Source organism: Hakea prostrata, chromosome 10 (assembly GCF_041222555.1).
Source record: "Hakea prostrata isolate BN-2017 chromosome 10, UWA_Hpros_2, whole genome shotgun sequence".
Taxonomy (NCBI): Eukaryota; Viridiplantae; Streptophyta; class Magnoliopsida; order Proteales; family Proteaceae; genus Hakea; species Hakea prostrata.
Window position 1 is genome coordinate 37,715,256 of NC_142609.1, and position 15,653 is coordinate 37,730,908.

Genomic DNA, 15,653 nt, shown 5'->3' on the forward strand with positions numbered 1-15,653 from the left:
TAAACTCAGGTAAAAATGGACAGGATGTTTAGGTATGAAGGCATAAACTACTTTATTAGAGATCTAAACATTTATATATAATCATATATAAGAATAGAAAATAGTTTGTTCTTTTGGACATTAAGGTCTTTAAACGTGGAAAAGCTTCACTAGATATCATATTGAAATTTTTTGGATACAAAAACTACTAAAGATGTAGTGATCGTACATGCTTCTCTCAAATTTTAAGATTTGTTTACCTACCAAGAAGAAAAAGTGAAAAAAGAAAAGAGATTTGTCAAAAGGCCAAAGTCTAATGGAGATGTGATCTAGTCCTAATTATTTTCTTCTCTCAATTCATGCCATTACTTATCATTGATTTAGCTTTCGAATGGATTATGATTAGTTTATGCAAATTAATTTTTGAACGTGGATCCTCTAAATATATTTGAATATGAATTCTCAATTTTCATTTACCTCTTAGTGAAGATTGAACTCGAAACTTAGTCGGCAAGAATGTTAATACATTTTCATTGTTTCTTGTGGTACTTCCCCTCAAATGTTTCCTCTAACAAAAATTATTATAAAAAATTGAGTTATAATTTTTTAATCAACTAATATCCAATATGAAATGGAAATATCTACCCACGCCTAATGTGCTTTCAAAGATGATTCAATTCATCTATGAAAATCAATTTCTTAATTTTTGAAAAATTAAGTTTTGATTGGCGAAGTATCACAAATAGAATCAGAATTTTGAAAACCTGGATGATAACTTATTTGGGTCAAATCAAACTTGTCATTTTTACCCTATTCATAGTAAATTTGAAATCTTATTTCATATGACCCTCTCATTTACTCTTGTTCCTCTCGCCTTTAAAAGTATTCTCGAGGACAATGGGTACTTGTTTTCATTATTTGAGTCATATATTTTCAGTTCTATTCCCAAAAGAGTCTATTAATGTTACAACACGCTTTTTGGCTAGGAAGGCTGTCCATGTTGAAGATGAATTGACTTGCTAGTCATGTTTCACTCCTTGGGTGTTAGATTTGTGTTTGTCAAACTCCAAGTGTTTGTGTTATTCGTCATTTCCTGAAGTAAAATAAAATCATGTTACATAGAATTGAGTATAATAAGATTAAAAAAAAAAAAATCAAATCTATACTCAAACAATAATTAAAAAATCACACTTCTCCTCGATTCTTTTTTGTTAAATAGTTTAAACTTAAAATGTTATTGATATGTGATTCGTTCATTTTATTTTCTTAAATATTTATTATAGTTTTAATAATATATAGTCATTATATTCATAAATAAATAAAAATCTACTTCATTTACTATTCCACAAAGAATGAGGATAGTTTAAGTGCAACACGGATGCTGCTATGAATGTGAAGGAGTGCTACACTCAATTAGCTGGAGTGATCCAGGAAGAGTATTCATGAGTTCTATCGAAGAGTTTTTTTATACTTGAGTAGGCATTTGCTTGATGATCATGAAGAGGTGCTTTGATCAGTTGTTGTTAAAGGAATGGAAGCTTTCACATTTTCTTTTAATGATCCCTGCTCCTTGTTGGTTTGTATGGGTTTAGTTCGATCATTCGCCCCTTGTCATGCAAGTTCCTCCTAGAAAAGTTGTAAACGTTCTTGTACCCAACTTCAAAATAGGATCTCTATCAACATATTTTGACAGTCGGTTCAAATGACTCAATTCGTGAGATAAGTGTTTAAGTATATGGTATGACTCAACGGAACCCAAAGAGTTAATCCATTTGCCTGAGTAAATTTCATTAATACATACCGTATATGTTCACTGATGAGATCATTATGAAATTTAAGATTTTTATGTTAGGGTTTTGAGTGAGTATTTGTAACGATTTTTTGGTGATGGGTTAAGAGATCTCCATTGTATTTTTTTCTATTACGTAATAAAAGTTTTTCTTCATTATCTATGAGAATAACACACTTTATTGGTGTATAAACTATGTCAAATTTTTGTCTCTTCAATTTGTTTATGTTTTTATTTATTTTTTAGTGTTCCTTATAACATTTTATGTAGTATTACATTGAACAACTTCTTGAACAAATCCATATAGATAGATAAATACTATTTCTTGGGGGTAAGGGAGATGAAGGGCTGAAAGTTAGGTTCTATGGATATGATGAAGATGCCTAACATAAGTTGATGTTAGAAAAATGATACAGAATTAGGGTGATACGAAGTATATAAACAATTTGTGATGTTCCAAACTAGTTTCTGGTATGCAAGGAGAGCAGGTAAAATCACTAAAAGATAACAGAAAAAGCCCACCACCCAAATCTTCTTTGTTGGGTCCCAGCCCACCACCCAAATCTTATTTGTGGGTCCTATCCCACCACCTGGCTGCTATTGGAGGAGTCGTAGGTAGGCAGGCAGCCGCCAGCTCTCCTGAAAGAGAATTTCTAGTTCTACCATGAAAACCAAGTGTGTGGTTTTCCTTTCCTTCTTTGTTCTTTGAGGCACCAAATGAAAAGCAGAGAGTTATATCTATCAGCATAAGGTCTCCTTCTAAGGAACTCGATGTATAAGCATAAGGTCTCCATCTTAGCTCTTGAGCTTTGTGGGGGATCTCGCTTCATGCAGATTAAGCGACAGATCATGAGGAAAGAGAGAACCCTCTTTGGTTCTTGAACACGGTATCCACATCGATATTTTTCTCTTTTCCTTTTCTCCACAATCCAGAGAACAAAGACCATGATTTGCATTCACCAACTGTCCTTTATGGATCCCTATTGCTAAAAGGGTTCCTGGAAAAGAAAATTTCGAACAAATATGCATACAGTAGCTATGGCTATTGATGATCACCGAATATATACGAGATGTCTGCCTAGGAAAAAAGAAGGTATCTGTACACTGGCAAACACAAGACCAAGTGAACGATTCCACTTTTTGTTTATGCGTTTGCAGATGCTGTTATGTTATGAGCCCAGAACCCTAGAAATCATACATCATGACTGGATGATAGAGATCCATGCATATGCTCCAACTTGGAATTCCTGGTTGATCCTTTGAGCAGCCATGAATAGTACAATTTTGTTGCTTTCAATCATCAGTTCCACAGAAATACTTTGGACGACAAGAATCAAGAGGATCTAACAGCCCTAAAATGCTTGAAATGATCTGAACATAACATGAAAACATGAGACCTCAAGGTCTGCTTGTCCAAAACATTTACATCTGCCATTTGTTAGTTGTTAGAACTAAATGCTGAACCTTGAGGTTCGGGGCTTCGGTCCTTCGTCTGATCTAGATCTCATTTCCAGACTACCCAGTGGGTACCGGATTCTGAGTGCTTAATCTTGGCATGTAAGAAATGTTAGCAAAGTTGTGCTAAAAGATACACTCAATATAAGATTTGTGATTCACTTGAGATCTACGGTAACGGCAAACAGAGGTGATTTTCACTTTGAAGAAGAACAACAATGTGCAACCTAATTGTTTTTCCCTTTGTCAACCTATTGAGAGACTATTAGAAGAGTACACCTGAAACCCCTACTTCAAAATAAAAAGACCAAAGCGTCTTGTACCCATAAACACCTAAAACAGCAATGTATGATCTCCAAACAATTTGAGGCTACAACCAGTTATTTCAAAGAGTTCGGAATTTTGAAGATAATCCACGGTCTACCCGATGGTGGCCAACATCGTAAAACAGCGATTCAAACGTGTTTATGTGGTGAATTTATCTTTCCCACAACAAAGAGGTTCTTACACGCTCTGTAAACTCAAAATAAAAGAATAAGGAGAGAAAACTAAATTGTTGAGAGAATAAAGAGTAAATATAAGGAAGATTGCTGGGCTGGGTCGGGTTGTGTTTTCAGCCAACGAGTTGGCTTAATTTGTTGAGAGCCACTAATTCTGTTGGGTAAGGCCTGAAATTATTTATGAGAAGCCACAGGGTTCAACATTTTGTAGGACCATACCATAACATTTTTTAGGCACCCCACAGCAATGAAATGCGTTCATTTTGATGTGTCATAACTGTATTCATTTCCATTGATGATTAGAGTCTTTGAACCATTCTAAGGGATTGGTTCACTTGTTAGTATTTTCATTATGACAATGAAATGTGTCCATTTTGGTGTGTCATAATTGTGTTCATTTTTCACTAATGATAAGAATTCTAGAATTACCTCAAGGGATTGGTTCTTGAGGTCAGGACTTTATCTCTATTTATAAATCACCCCCACTCCCTTCTCCTATATATTTACAAATGCTAAAAAGGTTAAAAAAAAAAAAATTAAAATTCTTGGAACCCACTGATTGAAAAGATTTGAGTTTTGAAAGTCTAAACTCATAGTCATCCATCACAATCAATGTCACTCTTAATCTCAATCTCACCCCTTATGGGTTGGGACTTAATGATCATTTGGTGGTGCTATTCTATCTTTGAAGAGACATTACTAATAAGCTTTCTTCTTCATTCGAAAATCCTAATCGTAAGAAGAAGATTCTTGTTCAGCCACCCCTACTAGTTCTGAAAGAAATATAATAGTTATATTATACTAATAATATTATTTAAAATGTAAATTAACTGTTAAGTGTAAACAGCCAATGATTATTTGAATGATGAAAAGGTTTTTACAAGATTTTAATTCTAAGGAAACGTACCTGAAAATGGAAAGGATTCATATAAAAGGTTCTTCATTATATGTAAAAATTGGATCCGAAAGGAGAAAGTGGTAAAATGTTGCTTCTACTAGTGCTTGTATCAGCATTTTTTTGCAATGAATTCATTCTTAAAAAAACTAAAAAATAAATAATGATGCTTCAGCTAGCTTGCATTTCTCTATCCAAATTCCGAAAAAGCTACTTTGGCTTAGATTCAAGAAGAAACTATTGTCCCTTTTAATTTCTTGTTCTTGTTAAATTATTGATACGTGGAATCAAGAAATAGTAAAGAAATAAGACCATTCAACAACTATGAAAGAGAGAACAGAGAGAAAGAGAGGTGGAGGGGGGGATTGTTCAGTTCATATTAGAAGGTGCATGGTCATATCCCCATCTAAGTCCTCTACCTCACTCTCTTCTTCTTCTTCAAGAGGACTGTAAGTATTTAAGGTACCTTATTGTTGGTGCAAATCATAGCCACACTTCTTCTATTTGTCATCGTTGTTTTTCCTACCTGCAGATCAATAGAGAGGATGATGGCCAAGATCAAGGATTCAAGGAAGCTGACAGCTGCTACTGCCATATCTTCAATGTTCTTGATTTTGTTCCCAATGATATATGTTTTACTCTCTCCTTTGGATATCTCCCAGATTGATTGCTGTAATACACCAATTTCTCTTTCATTTCCTAATGAGATTTTGTTTTAACGTTCTGTGCTGCATAGACAAGTGTAGAATAGAATCTTATTATCTCTAGCTAGCTTATTTATGAGACTTGCTTGGTTTTAAAGGGAAACAAATGTCAAATTGCCGAGAGAGGAGTGGTGATGGTGCAAGTCTAAGCAGCAAAACCATGGAGCATGGAGATGAGGAAGATGAAGTTTCTCTAGCTTTCCTGCTAAGAAGACTAGTAAAAGGGTTTGTTCCTTTCATTTCAGTCGCCTAAAATCTAATAAAATCTAGTCTCTAAACTAATGTTTTACTCTCTGGATTATTCTAGATGAAGCAAGTTTGGTACTTCATTCTTTAAATTTTCATGTCTGACTTGCATTCTAAGTTTGAGAATATATCTATACGTGGAATAACTTGATTTGATGGTTCGTAGGAATTTAAAATATCCTTGCCTTTGTTAGGTTGGCCTGATAATGTCATGCTCCATCTTACGATAGCCTTATTTTCCAATTGGATCAATTACCACTACCACCTCCAATTCCTAGGGATGTCTTGTTTATCAAGTCTTAATAATTGTAAATTAATGCTCTTTCATCCTTCATTGATCCACTTTATTAGAGTTCACCATGTGGGTAATCATCATTTTGCATTATATATTAAACACGTGTTTCGGCATAATAGGGATATTTGATGCACTCTTAGATAATTGTCTTTCATCATTCACCGACCCATTTTGAGGTCGTAATGATGATCATTGTGGATTTAGTAGTCACTAATATTGATTGATGGGAAGGAGGGAACTGAACCCCTACATTAAGGAGTCCGGATCAGCTATCCGTCGGGTGCTCCCCGACGGTTTTACCACCATAAATACAGGGGACTTAGGAGTTGGGTAATAGATTTTTTTTATTATTTTATTATTTTTTACCTATGGATCCTACAAGATTTGAAATGGTAAAGCCGTCGGGGAGCACAGAGTGCTCCTCTGACGGGATTGATGATCCAGATTCTATATTAAGTTGGGATCGAACCTCTCAGAGTTAGGGTCTTCTTCTTGCAAAGGTAGGGGACTGTTCTCTCCCCAACCCCCCCCCCACATATTAGAAGTAAATGAGTCTATCTTGACTTCAATTTTCTTTTGGCCAAATATCAAACTGCATGCAATCATAAAAATAAGTATGAGGAAATCTACTTTATTTTATCAATATTGAGGTAGATCTTTCTCTTAAATGTTTAGTGGAAAGTGTGTGAGCAAAATATAATTCTCTACTTGTGTGATTAGAGGACATGAACTCATGGGTTTAAAACGTCAAAGGTGCATCTATTGGGATCCTCTACAGCAAAAGTAGAGGATTATGCTCCTCTCACACTCCTACCATACATTTAGGAAAAAAACTCACATTTGATCTAATTTATCTATATGTGATCATAGGTGGATCTCCCTCTTAAGTATGATGTGAGAAGGGTACATCCTAGAGTATTTGACTAACCCTTCCTCTCCTATAGTCCAAGGTCAGATTTAAGGGTTGAAACTAAATTAAAATAAAAAACCTTCTATCTTCTAGGTCTAACCTTGACCTTTAGATCTGATCTAAGGGTTGAAATGTGCTAAATTAAGAATGGAAAAAAACGTTCTATCTTCCATGTGTGGTCAAAGATCTTAAGGGTTTAATCTTTGCATTGATTGGTGGTTCACTCCATAAGGAAACAAATGGTCCACTGATAGGTTAGTTGAGCGGTAAAAATCCAAATTCCCAAGGGTTTAGCTTTCATTGATTAGTAATAGTCCGGTCGCCCACATAATATCAACTCTCCAAAAAGAAGAAGTCAGTTCCAACCACAGCAGCCCATGATGAAGGATATAAGTGGGCCTTCAGACTTTTGTAATCCAGCCGCATGGGCTTTCGACATCATCCTAATCCTAACATTTTCTTCTTAACATGGACTGCAAACAGGGAAAGATCGAACGGAGCTAGACATGACCGGCTTCACCTGCAAATCTGATCTTATCACCGACGTTTGTATTGCCAACCAGCTCGTGAGGTTGGAGAAACACAAGCATAGAAAAAGCTCATTAACGATATACTTATCTTCCAGCAACAACACACAGCCACGCTTTGTCAGGCCATACGCGAGGAAGAATGACCCAAAAGCCATGGAACGTGTAACGCCAGTGGAGATAAAGACAACAACTTTGCTCGACACCATTGCCACCACTGAAGAGCAGAAGAAAAGCCCGGTAGCTTGCGATATCACACATGATGTTCCTGCTATCTTCTTCTCCACCGGTGGTTACACCAGAAATCTCTTCCATGATTTCAACGATATAATCCTTCCGCTATTCATCACAACTCATCAGTTCCAATCCCAACTCAGTTTTGTCATCACCGATTACAGGCCGTTCTGGGTGACGAAATATCACCAGATTCTTTCTCATTTATCTGACTACGAGATTATAATCCCGGCGAGAGATCAACGTGTGCATTGTTTTCCGGGGGCCGTGGTTGGTTTAAGCTACCATGATAATCTTGCTTGCAACGCTAGTGAATTACCTTTTGGGTGTTCCACAATGGACTTTAAGCGGTTCCTTCATCAAGCTTTCAGCCTCAAATTCATCAGTTTGGGCATCAAGCAAAACCAGAAGCCTCTTCTTATCCTTCTTTCACGTGAGCATTCACGCAGGTTCTTTTTTCTCCTTCTCTTTTGCATTAAGGGTCTTTTTGGTATTAAATTTCACTCTCATTTTATGATATTTTTCATCCTTTTTTTTTTCCTTTCTTTTTCTTATGTTAGTCTATTTTGTAGAATTGATATACAAAATACCTTGAATCCACTAGGGGATTTGTCTTTCAACCTTCTAAAGGGGGTTCATTTTACAGGTTCTTGAATGAAGATGAGATGGTCAAGGTGGCGGAAGAACTAGGGTTTCGAGTGATTGTAGCATCGCCTAATCATACGAGGAATATAGACAAGTTCGCTCAAGAAGTAAACTCATGTAGTGTTATGGTGGGTGCCCATGGTGCAGGAATTACAAACGCCCTATTCTTGCCGGTCGGAGCCGTGCTGGTTCAGGTAGTGCCATTAGGGTTGCGGTGGCTTTCTAACACCTATTACGGTAGGACTGTAACGCAGTTTGGTGTACGGTACTTGGAGTATCGGATTGATCCATCGGAGAGCTCATTGTTGGAAGTGTACGGTTCAGATCATCCTGTCATCAAGGATCCACAGTCGATATATCGTAAGGGTTATTCATCTGCTAGGGCTGTTTACCTGGTTGAGCAGAATGTCAAGCCTTCGCTGCTCAAGTTCAGGGAGACCCTTGAAGAAGCACTTAGACTTCTCTAAAACTGTGCATATGATGTAAAAGCTTCTTTTATTGGATGATTTCACTAGTTGTATGTTTATGTAATTATATAGGGCTTTCTTTATTTGTTTATCTTTGATATTGAGATTAAACTTTTCAAAGAAGAATTCATTATATTTGACATATAGTAGAAAGGAATAAATCATTCTGTATTGCTATATTTGACGAGTCTAATTTTGCTTCCCTTGAGGGTGTAAAGGATAAGTCTCTGAAAATAAATTTAAATTCAAATCTATCGTAACTAACTCTATCTTTGATTGATCTTATCTCTAACCAATCAAGAAGAGTTTGAGTTATGGTTAAAGTATGAAGTTATTGAGTTTGATTGTAAACAAGTTGTAATTGAAATTGCAATTCAAATAATACTAATATACATCTACCACTCACGAATTAGAGTGTGGAAGAATTCTCTCTCTAACGAAATTCTAACTAGCTAGGAGTAACCCTACCCCTAACACCATACAGTATATATATGGGTGAGTTTCCCTTCGTAAATTTTTCAAAGTGGGGACTTCCACCTGATTATGTAGTACCAGAGAGGATTGGAGACAGTGTTTACTCAATGGGAGCTGAGCTCAACTTCATTTTACGTGGTTGCTCATTCCCTCACGAATAGGAGATTAGGTAGGTGAACATCACATGTGTGGCTATGAATGCAGCTCATAGTTGGATTGTGTCATACACATTGCGGTGGTTGATTAGGTAGACATCGAGGTGTACTCAATGTGAGAATTGTAGTTTTCATTAGAGATGTCAAGTAGATCAAGGATCTTTATGTGTGTATATATATACAACACATAAAGATATCATGTGATACAGTACATGACAGCATGCACAATAATACTATACATGAATATATATGAGATACCTGTATACCCTCCCTCAAACTTGGTCTTATCTTGGTCATGGGATAAGACCAAGTTTGGAACAAAGAGCCCCAAAATCTCCTAGGCAAATGCTTGGCGAGCAAGTCCCCAAGCTGATGCTAAGATGAGACAGAGCGAGTAACAAGATGTACCAGAGTCATCTTTTTCCCTACAAAGCAATAATCCAGCTCTATATGTTTTGTCCTGGCATGCATGAAAGATTGACTTCATTATCAAGTGAAGAGCATTAACATTATTACAATATAAGATGATAGGATTTGGCAAAGGAATCCCAATATCTCGAAGGAGAAAACTCAACCATGTAAGCTCAACAATGGTAGATGCCATAGCATGGGACTCCACTTCAATGCTAGATCTCAAGATTGTAGGTTGTTTCTTAGCACTCCAAGAAATGCAATTGGAGCCAAAGAATGAGCAAAAACCTGTCATAGAGCAATGAGTAGTGGGACACCTAGCCTAGTCAGAAAAACCATATGGCTGGGAAGAACTATCACGGTGAATTCAAAGTCCATAATCTAATCTACTGCCCCTTTGATATAATGAAGAATCCATTTCACCAAGGCAAAATCAGCCACCGAAGATGCATGCATAAACTGATAGAATATATGAACAACATATGAAATATCAGGTCGTGTCATAGTGAGATACTGTAGACAACCCACAATACTCCAATATAAAGCAATATTTGGAAAGGGTTTTGAAGAAGAATCTAAAGAAAACCAAGCAACCACTGGAGTGGTCATAGGCTTCGTGTCAGACAAATGGCCACGATGCAGCAAATCAAAAGCATACATGGATTGTGAAAGACAACCCAAAGGATGTGTGAGTAACCTCAACTCCCAGATAATAATGATGCTCCACTAAATCCTTCAAAGCAAAAGGAGTCTCTAAAACGGAAATAAAGGAGCAAATAAAAGTTGGATCACTACTCGTCAAAATAATGTCACCCACATAAAGTAGTAACAACAATATATACGACCCCAGCATGCATGATATATAAACAATGAAATGTAAAGGACTACAATGAAATCCAAACTCCAAAATAAATCTGCTAAAGTGATCTAACCACACATGAGGCACCTAACAAAGACCATAGATATGAAATCCCCAAGGATCGTAACCCAAAACCCAACTTGCAAGTCCTAGAACCCGAGGTTTAAGTAAGAGATAGCTGTGGACCATCCGGATTGAGACCATTAGATTGGAATTGAAATCCATGGACATGGTTGGTGGAGATGGTGATTTTTTTTTTTTCACTTGAAGGATTTTGGAAGAAGATCTAGTTCAAACATAGATGGACTAGGTAGGTGGATTTCTTGCTCACGAAAAATGGAGTTAGAAGGTCCTCAAGTCTAGGTAAGAGCCCCTAACTTGACCTACAAAGTTAGATAAGTGTACCAGACGAACCACGCTGAAAACCCCTCCCCCCCCCACTTCTTTGCAAAATTAGAGGGGGCGGTTGGTTAATTGATTGACCTCCACCATAGGCAGTTGGCCCACTTCAGTAAGGGCAAAATCGGGATTTGACCCCCTGCAAACCTTATTTAATGACTCGCTAGCCTTATGAACAGGATCATTATATTGCTAGGAGGTTCAGAACCCTAAGATGAGTGCGAGTTCACGTGATGGTAGAAAATAAGGTGGATTTCGCAACCCAAAGACCGAATTGATAGATTTAAGTGGTGATTGAAATGTGGTTGTTTTAGAGTGATTGCACATGCTTTAGAGACAAACTCTATGCTTTTATTGACCCAAAACTCATTAGAACTGGGAGATCAAAGAAGACTAGGTTCAGACCCTAGGTGTTGTTCGAGCACTCGGGGAGGTTGCTTGAGGTGGTCGGCTGCCCCTATGAGGCCAATTGACCTCCATCCGTTGGTGTGGTGGTTGGGTTAGTATGATGGTTGTCTTTGTTTATTAACTTGAACCTAATATATATGCATGTATTCTTAGGAATTTTGGCAACTTGTTAGCATCCTAATTCGTGAGGTTTTGACTCTTTGAAGATCTCTTAAGTATTGCCCAGGTGAGTGATACAACCTCCTATATACAAATATTTGATTCATGGTCTATAATATATCATGTCTTGCTTATGCTACTATGGTGATGTATGATGTTGTAAAGCATGCACGTATGTGTAACTTATGGAATTATAGTAGAACATGTTATCTTCGCTAATTTTTTTCCATAATCAATATGTGGATATGCTATGATGGGAATGGGATGGTACAATGCATTCATGGATAATGTTTAACTGAGGTTGTGGGTTAGCCCATTGCCTTGTTACATTTGCACATCATATAGACTTTATGTGGATGGTAACAACAGTGGTGTGATACGTCTAGTTGGTGCTCAATTAGTTGATGGGGCCTATGTATGCAAACTCCCAATCTGTATTCAGTTAGAGGCCCAACAACACCTATAGGAGCAGCAAGTTAGAAAGAGGTCATTTGTTATCATTGTGGCCGAGGGGGCCATTATGCCCGAACTTGTTCTCAGAAGCTAAGTTGGCAGCCGACAGCAGTAGCAAAGCTAGCACAAGCTCCTCTTGTGGGGAAGGCATGCAGTATCACCAAAACTGAGTCTGATCAGAGTCACAATGTAATGACAAGTACACTTCCAGTTGCCTTAGTTCCAACTTTTGTGTTATTTGACACTAGAGTATCCCATTGATCCATCGCATCTGCTTTTAAGAGGCACATTTCGGTGTCACCTAGGAAGTTGAGTCATAGTCATTTCTTGTTGGTCTCTTTATCAATGGTTGTGTTGAATACTTCGGTGGTGTCGTCAGTAGCCATAGTAAGACAATACTAAATACCTTAAAACTTTTGAAAACTTGTTGAGGAATCTCCACAAACACTTGAATGGTTGTTGTATTCACGATACTTCGTTAGAGCTTAAACGCACCAGATGTACTTTCTTTAAGGTATTTAGACACCCCGATTTGTGCAATACGGGTTCCAAATGTGTCTTTACCCCAAGATCAGTCAGTCTTTACCCCAAGATTAGTCAGCCCAAACCTTGAAGGTTGCACCCCAGAAAGGTTACATAAGGTGTAATCAGGTTATGTTCATCGCTTAACAGAATAACAAGGAGAGAGGGAGAGAGGAGAGAGAGAGAGAGAGAGAGAGAGAGAGAGAGAGAGAGAGAGAGAGTGGAAATTCAGTGTAAAAAATGAACTCGAAATTAGATTTTTGTCAAGCCCCAAAGGCTGTGGATGAAAGGGTAAGGTCACCTCACAAAGAAATTCAGTGTAAAAAATGAACTCGAAATTAGATTTTTGTCAAGCCCCAAAGGCTGTGGATGAAAGGGTAAGGTCACCTCTCTTTGTGAGGGTACCTATTCAGCTCAACTCCCTATAGGAAAGTACATATTTTGCTAACCTCCCTAAAGGAAAGCGCCTCTCTAATGACATCTCTGCACTTTCACCCAGCAGTGGGCTTTCCGAATTAGAGCCAATGACAAAATGGGCTTTCCGGATCAAGGCCTATGACCCACAACCCACGTCCAAAGTCATATAGAATTATTAATATTAATTAATATATATATATATCTATAAAACCATGGCTAGGTCACAACAAGGTTTAGGCTTAGTTTGGGTCGCATGTTCGATCCTTAACCCCAAAGTTATATAACATGGGTCCTTACTATATATAAACGAGATAATCAACTCCTTTCTGCCTAATGTGGGACTAAAGTTTCTGTTATAAAAATCATAGGATAAAAGACATGATTCAAACCTATATTTAAATAAAAATATAAAATAATAAACATAAAGTTTAAACATATTTACAACAGACTCTAAATAAAGAAGCCTGAAGAAGCAAACAAATTATCTGAAGGGCCATTAGAAACTAAATTCAGACCCCCATTTCAAACAGTCCATACCGTCCACAGCAGAGTTCAAATTATTATAATCCATACATTCAGTTCCAGAATTCAAAAAAGTATTATCAACTACGCTGGGGCCTATATCAGTAAATCCAAATGCAGCAGAACAAGTGCCTCAACAAGCAACTCCAGTGGGAAGAACTGCACCAACACTTGCAACAATTGCACCATCATGGCTATGAGCATGACCGTTGGAACAAAAACTGCTATTAACACCATAGAATCAGATGTTGCAGACCTCGGAACAGCATTAGAACCAAAGCAAGGACCACCACCAGAATTACTATTTTGTTGTACAGAAGCGGAAGAGTCAGTAGGTGCAGTCTAAGTAAACCAACCATCAAATTAAGGAAGACAAACCTTCACCACCATCTGTAGCATTTTTGAGAAGAAACAATAGGCCAAAAAGGAAATACAGTTCCATAAAAAACAACATTTTTTTGAAATAAACACTCTACCAGAGGGAGGATGAAAATAATGGTAACCTTTATGACGATAACTATAGGCCATGAACCCATATGCTAAAGAGTGAGGCTAAAAATTATTTACAGCAGAATAGCGAAGACAAGAAAAGCAAGCTAACTCAAACACTCACAAAATAGAATATGTAGGAAACTGCTCAAATAGCATATGTAAAGGTGTATCCATATTAATGAGCTTAGAAGGCAGCCTATTAATAGAGAACGTCGTAGTAAGAAATGCCTCAATCCAGAACCTTTAAGAGATTGCAGCATGATACAACATAGCCAAGCCTAACTCAACCAAGTGGCAATGTTTCCTCACAATTTGAGTAAGGTGGAACTACTAACACCTTGTTCAAAGAAAGAGAAGAATCTCCAGCAGACTTACTGAGCATGGCCCAATATGAGTAACTAGCAAATATTGACCATTCCAAGCCATTAATAATTCATCAACCACAGTAGTAAGATCAGAGAAATTACCTAGAGAATCTGTCACATGAGCACTAGCCCTTGAATCGGGAAACCATTCTAAATCCTGAGAAGAGTTTAGATGTAGTGCAGCCAGAGCTTTAGGAACCTCTTCAATGGTCAAATCTGCACCAACATTTGAGAGCTTCATGACCAAGCTTACAACAAATTTTACACCGAATAGGAGGCTATGGCTTTGTCGTCAAACCAGAGGTAGCTATTGGAAGGGCAATTCTGTCCCTTCTACTACTGTATACATAAACCTCATGCTCTCTCTCTCTCTCTCTCTCTCTCTCTCTCTCTCTCTCTCTCTCTCTCTCTCTCTCTCTCTCTCTCTCTTCGCTCTTTAGTTTGAGGCACGGTGGTTGGGTCCTTTTGCGATTTGAAGGCATGCTAGCTTTTAGTTGAGCTTCGTGTTGTTCATGGATGCATTATTGTTGTGTGTTTCTAGGTGAGATTGTTCTTTGGTGTTCAATGCTCTGATGGCATGAGTTATTGGTTGATTTTTTAAGGGTTTCATCTTTGAGATATTGTAATTGTTAGTTGAGAGTTCCTTTGTACACAACTTTACATTAATTTAGTTGTGCATATTATCTTGAATCCTTTGGACTCATCTTGGGATGTAGGTCATTTGACCGAACCAAGTAAATCGCTACCTCTTGCCTCTACTTTTATGCTTGATCCATTGCGCATATGATGGTTTATTCCTAACATTCTGGCATCAGAGTTGCAATTGTAAGTCACGGTTGTTGGCTGTTTGTTAGCTATATGCATTTGGTTTTCTCATACGATTCTTTCTCTCTTAATATTTTGAATATTATGTCTTTATTATGCTCTTTATTTCTTGTTTGATTTATGTTTCTCAAAACCCTTAATTCTTGGCTACCCAATTTGGTTAGGGTTTGTTAAATTGATGCTATGATTTAGGTTTTGATGGTAAAACCTTGGTGATAAGACTCCTATTGTTTGTTTATAGCATTAATTTCACTTTTCTTGGTTTAAATCTAATCAAACTTGTTTGTTCTTAAGGTCTTTGTTATATAGTTACTTGGAACTATCTTAATTTTTTTTTTTTTTTTTTGGGGGGGGGGGGCCTTTGTTCTTACCTGATTTTATTTATTGTTGTATATCTAAAATAGTACCTTGTGTTAAGATAACTTCTGGACTATTATTCTTGTATTGTTTCAGTACTTTGGAATCCATCATTCTTGCTCTGTTATTATCTATAATTGTATTCTTGTGTTATTTCTTTGCCATGGCTCCTACTTGATATGAGCTTGA

At 37.2% G+C, this 15,653-nt stretch overlaps 1 protein-coding gene across 1 annotated transcript; it reads left to right on the forward strand.

Moving 5' to 3' along the window:
- The first annotated feature begins 7,260 nt into the window (after nucleotides 1–7,260).
- LOC149002763 (alpha-1,3-arabinosyltransferase XAT3-like) lies at nucleotides 7,261–8,794 on the forward strand. The gene is made up of 2 exons (XM_089138495.1): nucleotides 7,261–7,983; nucleotides 8,181–8,794. The coding sequence occupies exons 1-2, from the start codon at nucleotides 7,280–7,282 to the stop codon at nucleotides 8,644–8,646; spliced, it is 1,170 nt and encodes a 389-aa protein (XP_088994621.1). The 5' UTR covers nucleotides 7,261–7,279; the 3' UTR covers nucleotides 8,647–8,794.
- Nucleotides 8,795–15,653: the final 6,859 nt, after the last annotated feature.

Bases quoted from the DNA above. Each gene is read 5' to 3' on its own strand.
- LOC149002763 (XM_089138495.1), top strand. From the start codon at position 7,280: ATGACCGGCTTCACCTGCAAATCTGATCTTATCACCGACGTTTGTATT. The intron at 7,984-8,180 runs GTTCTTTTTTCT...TTCATTTTACAG, and splicing joins TCACGTGAGCATTCACGCAG to GTTCTTGAATGAAGATGAGA.